General features: G+C 69.2%; 1 protein-coding gene across 1 annotated transcript; it reads right to left on the bottom strand.

The window, feature by feature from the left end:
- Positions 1-516: 516 nt before the first annotated feature.
- LCK (LCK proto-oncogene, Src family tyrosine kinase) lies at positions 517-6534 on the bottom strand. Its single transcript, XM_067311452.1, has 12 exons — positions 6284-6534; positions 6124-6205; positions 5945-6035; positions 5721-5819; positions 5470-5573; positions 5216-5365; positions 4565-4717; positions 3380-3559; positions 2324-2400; positions 2042-2195; positions 1701-1832; positions 517-1376 (listed from the first exon to the last, which is right to left on the bottom strand). The coding sequence occupies exons 1-12, from the start codon at positions 6383-6385 to the stop codon at positions 1174-1176; spliced, it is 1527 nt and encodes a 508-aa protein (XP_067167553.1). The 5' UTR covers positions 6386-6534; the 3' UTR covers positions 517-1173.
- Between the last annotated feature and the right edge of the window lie 1685 nt (positions 6535-8219).

Raw genomic sequence — 8219 nt, 5'->3', positions numbered from 1 at the left:
GGATTCCCGCCCCCTCTCGCCAGCCGACCAATAGGAAGTCCGGGCGGCGAGGGAGAGCGGGCGCGGGGTAGCTAGCAGGCTAGTTCGAGCGCCAGGGTGCTTGGACCGTACCATTGCCGGCGGAGGAGGGGTCGAGGAGGGGGGGGAACCGGGGCGGACTACACCATCGCCGGAGAGCGGGGGGAGGATGGTCGGCAGGCTAACGGGCAGAGGGGGGGCCCAGGTGGATGGGGCGGAACCATTCACGGGGAGGGGGAGCGCCAGGTGGGACTAGACCATTCCCGGGGCGGGGGAGGGCAGCCCTCAGGCAGGGCCTGGCCAGGACGGGCATGAGGGGGCCAAAGAGGGCCAAAGGGGGCCAGGGTTGGCATGAGGGGGCCAAAGGGGGCCAGGGATGGCAAGAATGGGGCCCCGTGCCCCCCCCCCCCAGCACGCCGGTCCCCCGCTCCCGGCCTCCCCACGGCCATGCTCCGCAGGTCTCCCTCTCCCCGCAGCTGCCTCGAGGGGCTGGTTCAAAGGCCTTTATTTTCCAAAAATGAGACAGCAGTACGAGACAGGTCTTGGCGAATAAAAAAGTGGGGAGAAAGAGGATCCTACAGCCCACGTCCGGTCCGTCTGGGTGGCCCATTCCTAAATGGGGAGAGTTTCTGCTGGAAAAGCCTTTGATGGAAGCACGCGGAGTCCCCGGCGCCGCAGGAACCGGGAAACCTTCCCGGCTCCGGCCCTCGCCTCCGTGCAGCTCCTCCAGCGCTCCGGGGGCTGCAGGCCGGCCAGATCCCCGGTCCCCGCTCTGTCCACTGCTCCTCCTCCTGCGAGACCAAATCCGGAGGAACCGGGGGTCCGGGGAGGGGGGGGGGGGGTGCGAGGTGCCGGCCAGGGCGCATCCGTGCGGCGGCGAGGCGTGGAGTGCTCCGGCGCGGGAGCTGGGACAGCTGTTCTGGGGCTCTCCGGGCGGAGGTTGCATCCGTGCCTGGGGCGAGCGCGGGGACCGAGGAGCCTCCTGCCTGGAGGAGTCGTGCGACAGCTTTGGGTCATCACCGTCTTCTGGGGGGGGGGGGGGAATCCGCTGCTCCGGAAACGCATCAAATCTTTACTGTCGCCGGCGAGAGCGGCGAGGCGCGACCCGCGTTGGCGAACGAGGCGTGGGGACCCGGTGGACGGGGAGCGGGTCCCTCATGGCTGCTGCTGGTACTGGCCCTCGGTGGCCGTGAAGAAGTCCTCCAGCACGCTCTTCATGTACTCGAAGGTGGGGCGGTCCTCGGGCCGCTCCTTCCAGCACTGCACCATCAGTTCGTACAGCTCCCGCGGGCAGTTGTCCGGCTGCGGCATGCGGTACCCGCGCTCCAGGTTCTGGATCACCTCCGGGTTCGTCATCCCTGCGAGGGCAGCGCGTGCGGCGCCGGATTCGGGTCACCCCAGCGCATTCCCGGTGGCACCTTATATTTGCAAACCCCAGGGAAAGCTTTCCCCTGCCTCCCCCCCCCCCCCCAACCACCACTGCGGATATCCGAACCCCCTGGACGTCTTTGGGGCTGGCAACGTGCTTTGGAAAGAGGTCAAAGCCGTCGCGGGCCGGGGAGGCAGCCGGGGCGGCCTGGGAACGTGCGTGCGTGCGGGAGCGCATGTAGGCACTGGAGCAGCGGCCGTGTGCGCCTGCGCGCGCCCACCGCCAAGCGCCGCAGCTGCTGGGAAATCCTGACCTGGATACGGGATCCGGCCGTAGGTGACGATCTCCGTCAGCAGGATGCCGAAGGACCAGACGTCCGACTTAATAGTGAACGTCCCGTAATTAATAGCCTCCGGCGCCGTCCACTTAATGGGGAATTTAGCCCCTGCGACACAGAGAGGAGGAGAAAACGTTACGGCTGAGCTGGAAACAAGCCCTCTGCGCCGCCGCCGGATAGGGCTGCGATCCCACCGAAAGCGGGGCTGGGTGGGCAGGTGGGTCCCACCGATGCAGCCCAGGGGGCAGGAGGAGCCCCATGGGATGGGACGGGATGGGACGGGATGGGACAGGACGGGACGGGACAGGCCGACGCACCCTCGCGAGCCGTGTACTCGTTGTCCTCGATGAGGCGGGCCAGCCCGAAGTCGGCGATTTTGCAGCACAGGGTTTCCGACACCAGGATGTTGGCGGCCCGCAGGTCGCGGTGGATGTAGTTCTTGGCCTCGATGAAGGCCATGCCTTCAGCGATCTGCGGCGCACAGCGGTTGCGAGGGGTTCGGCGCCGCCGGCGGGAGCGGGGCAGCCCCGGATCCGCCGCCGGCCCCCGTTCCCACCCGCCGGCAGCAGGGACGTCCCCACGGTGCTGTGCCCCCTCACCTGCGCGGCCATGTCCAGCAGTTTGTTGACGGTCAGCTTGACTCCTTCCGAGGTCTTGAGGAAGTCCACGAGGCTGCCTGCAACGAAGCCGGCGGGTCTCAGCCCCGCCAGCAGCTGCTGGGGCTGTGCATTGACGGGAAGGACCCGGCACCCGCGCCGTCCCCGCGCCCTGCAGCGTCACCCCCCGGCGCCGGGAAATGCCCTGTGCCCGGGGAGCAGGGAGCTGCTCCCGGAGCGCGGTGGTCCTTGCAGGGACGCAGGGCTGGGGACGGGCCGGCTGACCCCGGGCCAGCAGCGCGCAGGCAGCCTCCGGCTGGGGACCTGTTGTCGCAGCCATGCATGGCAGATCCGGCGCGTTTCCTCCGGGAGGACTGCCAGCTTCCAGAGGAAGCCCTGGACCCGGAGAGGAGCCTGTCCTTGCCCTCGGGCTCTGGCCTCTGCAACACCGCTGCTGGGAAGCTCGCAGTGCCCGGAAGGGCAGGCGGGGAGCAGAGCGGGCGGGAGACCGCCGTGTGCGTGAGGTCCTCCCCTCTGCCAGGAATAACGCCGGAGCCTCATCCGCTGCCGGACTGTTATCGGCGCGAGGAGGCGAAGGCAGGCGAAGGCGGCCCCGGATGCAGCAGCCAAGGCCGGACAGGCGCGAGCGGGCGCTAGCCGGGAGCCGGGGTGGGGTTTCCTGCGTCTGCACTCACCGGGGACAGGGACGGGACAGGGAAGCACCCCAGCACCTCCCAAACCCTGGCCACCTCCCGGCACATCCCCACCATCCCATCCCCGTGCGGAGCAAGCGGCCGGCATTGTGTCCCCTCGGGAGCGCGGGGTCCCATGCCCCATCCTGCTGGCACGGGTGACGCCTGGTCGGCCGGCGGCAGGAGCCCAAGCCTCGGAGACCTGGAGCTGACCACCACGGCACGCTTCCTCACTGGCCACCAGACGTGGGGGGACAAGCGGCCCCGCGTGGCACAGACGCCACCGGCTCCACGTCACCCCTCTGCATGGCCCTGCCGAGCGGTATCCACCGTGCCGGGCCGCGTCCGGCGGCTCCCGCGCCCCCACCTTTCTCCATGTACTCGGTGATGATGTAGATGGGCTCCTTCGTCACCACGGCGTAGAGCCGCACCAGCCGCGGGTGCTGCAGGTTCTTCATGAGGTTGGCCTCCGCCAGGAAGGCGCTGGGCGACATGCTGCCCTGCTTCAGGCTTTTGACGGCCACCTTGGTGTGGCCGTTGTAGAAGCCTGCGGAGAGACGGGGCAGCGCGTGACGGGGGCAGAGGGACCCGCGGCGGGACACGGCCAGGAGGAGTCTGTCGAGCTGGAGCATCCCAGCCCGAAACCGCACAAGCCAGAGATGCTGGAGATGATCACGCGAAGGGCAGCTCTGTCCCGTCATCCCAGAGATGATGGAGACTGCAAAGACGGGCTCAAGCCCCGCCATGCCCGGCTGGGGATCACCATCCCTGGAGGACCATGCGACCGCATCTCTTGCAGCCAGGTGGGGGGGACGATCGCAGCTCCGTGCTGTGCGCTGCCGCCTCCCGCGGTAAAATCCCCAGCTGCGTTTGAGCCAGCAGGCAGAGATTTCACACGCGGCTTTTAGCCAGCAAGAGGAGAGGAAGCTGCTGGCGCCGGGCTTTTAGCTCGCCGAGGCTGCAGCCTCCCAGCAGGGACGAGTAGGGGAGCGGGGCTGGGATAGCAAAGCCGCCCCAGCCCGTCTCCTGCCGGGCACCCGGGGGGGCCCTTCGGGGGCTGCAGCACCCGTGGGAGCGAAGGCAGGCGCGGCGCGATGCGGGGGGACGGCGGGGAGCGCGGTGGCCGCAGCTTCCCCCCCCGCCGGGGAGCCGGAGGCGCGTTTGCAGCTCCGCCGCGCGCGGTGGCTTCGCGCTGCCTCCGAGCCCCCGGCTGCTCTGAGCCGTCGCAGCAGCGACCACAGCAGGAGCCGCTTCCCGCGTGGGGGGGGCGCGCGCGACGCTTGTGGCCCGCTGCCAAAACCTGCCAGCGGCTCACCCGTCCTGGCGTCGGGTGTCCGGCCGGGCAGCGGGCGCGGGGGTCCCGGGCAGCCCCGGACGGGGAGCCGGGAAGCCTGAGCCCGTCCCCTGCTAGGGCAAAGCAGAGCAGCCCCTGGGCTGCTCTAGCTCCGGTTTTAGCTCCTGCTCTTGCTCCTCGCGGGCCCGAGGATGTGGCGGTTCCCGGCTGGCAGTGCCCGTGTCCAGGAGGAAGCGCTCTGGTTTCCCCCTGACTCACCCATCCAGACTTCTCCAAACTGCCCCGCTCCCAGCTTCTCCACCAGCTTGAGCGACTCCCGCGGCACTTCCCACTCGTCCTGCCACCACGGCTTCTGCGGCTTCTGGGTCCGGCAGGGCTGCCCGAGGCGGGTGCACAGCCCGTCGGAGCTGCCTGCAGGGCGGGGGGGCAGAGCCGGCGTCATGGAGGGCACAGGGGGACATGTGGACCCCGCACAGGGGACCCCGGGCAAGCTGCTGCCACGGCTCCACCAAGGGAGAGGAAGGGCAGGTAGCAAACGGCGTGTCCTGCTCCTGCCGTCCCATCCCATCATGTTCCATCCCTTCCCATCCCATCCCATCCCATTGCATCCCATCCCAGCCTCCTCCTGGAGGTGAGACCAGCCCTTGGACCACTGGTGGTCCCTGCCATCCCATCCCATCATATTCCATTGCATCCCATCCCATTGCATCCCTTCCCAACCCATCCCATCCCATTGCATCCCATCCTAGCCTCCTCCTGCGGGCGAGACCAGCCCCTGGACCACTGGTGGCTCCTGCTGTCCCGTCCCCAGGGAAGGGGCTGGGACCCCGCCGGGCGCGAGTGGCGTCCCGCAGCCCCGTGCCCACCCTCCCCGCGGGGCTGGACCCCACGGCCCCGGACGGCGCGTACGTGTGTAGTACTCCACCAGCTCGTGCAGGCTGCCGAAGGTGACGCGGGGGGAGATGTAGTACCCGCCGTTGTCCATGTTGCGGATCTTGTAGTGCTTCACCGTCTCGCCCTGGTTCTGGTCAAAGTCCCTCACCGACAGCGAGTAGGAGCCTGGGGGGACAGGGCCGCGCGTCGGCGAGGGGCCCGGTCCCTCCTCATGCCCGTCCCAGGGGTCCCTGCAGCCGGGGACGACGGAGGGTCCCACTTCGTGGTACCTTTGGAGGTCTCGCTCTCGCGGATGAGGAAGGAGCCGTGCGTGTTCCCCGAGGCCAGGAGCTGCCGCTCCGCATCCTTCCTGCTGAGGTTTTTGAAGAACCACCTGGGACAAGGGCAGAAGGTGAGGGTGGGTCCAGGCCCCCTTCGCCCGCCCGCGCACCGGCGATGCACGACGAGTCCCGGGCTCCCATCCGGAGACATCGCCATCCCAACCCGGCATTTCCCGGGCTGCAGCCGATCCCCTACTCACGGCTCCGGCTCCAGGCTGTTGACCATGGCCACAAAGTTGTAGGGGATCAAGCCCTCCTGGCCGGTGGTGAGCGACTGCGCCTTCCACCACTCGCCCGTCCTGCAAGGAGACGGCGAGGTGAGTCCCCCCGGGATGCTGGGACCCCGCTGCCGCCCTCCCTGGCGGCACCAGGATGCTGGCCGGCAAGTGGGGGGACGCCGCCAGCGGGGACGGCGCTCGCTTACTCTTCGAGGATGCGGAGCTTCTCGCCCTTCTGCAGCCCCAGGTCTCCGTCGTGGTTGGGCTCGTAGTTGTACAGAGCCACCACCAGCTTTTCTGGGGGGGGGGGAAGCGGATGAGCAGGGTGGAGGCAGTGAAATGGGGGGGGGTCCCGCGGCCGCCCCCCGCCACAGCCGGTCCTTACCTTGCAGCGGGGAGCAGGGCGGCGAGGTGGCCTCGTAGGACACCAGCGGGTCTCGCACCTCAGAGCCGTTGCGGATCAGCCTCTGCGCGGGAACGAGGGGCCCCGTGAGCGGCGGCGCCCCCCGCTCGCCCCCCGCTCGCCCCCCGCTCGCCCCCCTCACCTGCCGCTTGCTGGCGGGGTCGATGGGGTAGTTGCAGCGCTCGCAGATGTCGATGTTCTCGATCCAGTCCTCGTCGTAGTCCGAGCTGCAGCAGCAGCCCATGGTGGCTGCAGCGGGGCGAGAGGCCCTAGGGGAAGCCGCGGCGTCCCTGCGCCCGCGTCCGTCCCGCTGCCCCCCCCCTTCATTTTATCATTAGTAGCCCGTTAGCAATTAAGAATTCCTTGCATGGCGTTGCATCAAGCGTTTTACAAGGTCTTTGGCCTCAAAAGCGGCTCCCGGAGGCAAGTTGAGGGGGGGGTGAGTGCTGGCGCTCTCCCCCGCGCACCCACGGCGTCGCCCCCGGGCGTTCGGCAGCCCCAGCCCCGGGGCCGGGGGACGAGCAGGCGCTTTACACCCCGCTCGCTCCTCGGGGGCCCCTCGTCCTCGGCAGCTCGCCCCGAGCCGGCGGGGACCCCCCGACCTCAAGCATCCAGCAGCTCCAGCTGGGCTGCAGTCCTGGAGGCAGCTGCCTTCGCTGGGGCTCCGCGCGCCGCCCGGGAAGCTCGTGCCTTCCCGCGAAAGCCGAGCGCGGCATGAAGCCGGGAGCGCCGGCGGCGAGTCCCGGGAAAGGGCAGCCCGCGGCCCTGGAAAAGGCTCTTCCGCAGAGTCCCCGTGCTGCAGCGCGGGCGAGAGCGCCCAGCCGCACCGCGGCGGTGGAAACCCTCGCGCGGCCGCACGGCTCCCACGGCCGGGGCTCCCGGGGTGGGAGGGGAGCAGCACCGCCAGCATCTGCCCCCACCGAGCCCTCACCCAGACCCCCCTCACCCCCGAGCAGCCGCGGGGCCGGGAGCGCAGGAGGGGGCGGAAAGCGCCCGGCGCCCGGCTGAGCCCTTGGGAAAGGGAGCAGCGCTGCCAGGGCTGCTAATTCCGGCACTACCTTTGCCATATTTTTTTCCTTCCTGAGAGGCCTCCCCTTCAAAAACGCACATCTGGTTTTACAAAAACATCCATTTAGCTTCGCCCCGGTACCTGCTGGGGGAGGGGGCGGAGGGACGCAGCCCTCGAGCTGTTTCGCTTGCATGTGCGTAACCGCGCGGGGCAGCAGCCGCCGGGGCGTGGGAACCGGGGGGTCCCCGGGGTGGCACCGGCCCCCCAGCACCCGCTGCCGGCGAGGAAGCTCCCGGGAAGCGCTACCGCCGCCTCGCTGCCACGTCAGCGCCCAGGGCTCGGGCTGCGTTTTTCGACATTTTGCATGTTTTCTCCTCCCTGCGCAGGGGCGGCTGCGCCAGGGGCGTTTTTGAAGACGGCGAACATCCTGCCTCGCCTCCGCGATGGCAAAGCGCAACGGGTTCGGCATGGCCGTCCTGGCGGGGGGACATCCGCCCCACAGCACGGGCTGCCCCTGCGGGCCAGCAAGCCCCCCGCGCCGTGCAGCGCCGCCCCGGGGCCTGAAACCCCCCAAAACGCCCCGCTGCTCTCAGCTTCTGGCTACACCTACGTATCGCTCGTGAAAACGCTCCTTGGCGTTGCTCGATGGCCCGAGGAGGGCAGGCGCCGGCGGTGCCCGCGCGGCATCAGGGCTGCTCAGCAGGGCACCGGCCGCGGGCAACCAAACCAGGGCGAAACCCTGGCCCGGCCGAGGAGAAGCCGTCCGGCCTCCCAAACCCGAGCTCGGAGCACTAACGCGCTCGAAGGCGGCAGGGCCGAGGGGTGTTTTTTCCTTTCTGCAAGAAGCCGGGGAAGGGAGGGAGGGAGGTGCTGGTACTGCGCACAGTTTTTTCTTTTTTGTGTACTCAAGCCACAGCGCAATTTCCACCGAGCAACCGTTTCACCTGCTCGGCATGAGGGGCGAGCTGTGGCGCGGGGCGTTTGAAGTCGGGTTTTGTGACTGCATCTGCGTAACCGAATTTCTCATGCCAAGGCTGCGGGCGAGTAACGTGTGTAGGCGCCCTCGCCC

The sequence above is a fragment of the Apteryx mantelli genome, chromosome 27 (assembly GCF_036417845.1).
Source record: "Apteryx mantelli isolate bAptMan1 chromosome 27, bAptMan1.hap1, whole genome shotgun sequence".
Lineage (NCBI taxonomy): Eukaryota > Metazoa > Chordata > Aves > Apterygiformes > Apterygidae > Apteryx > Apteryx mantelli.
Note: the sequence above shows the minus strand (reverse complement) of the source record. Positions and strands in the feature narration are given on the sequence as shown.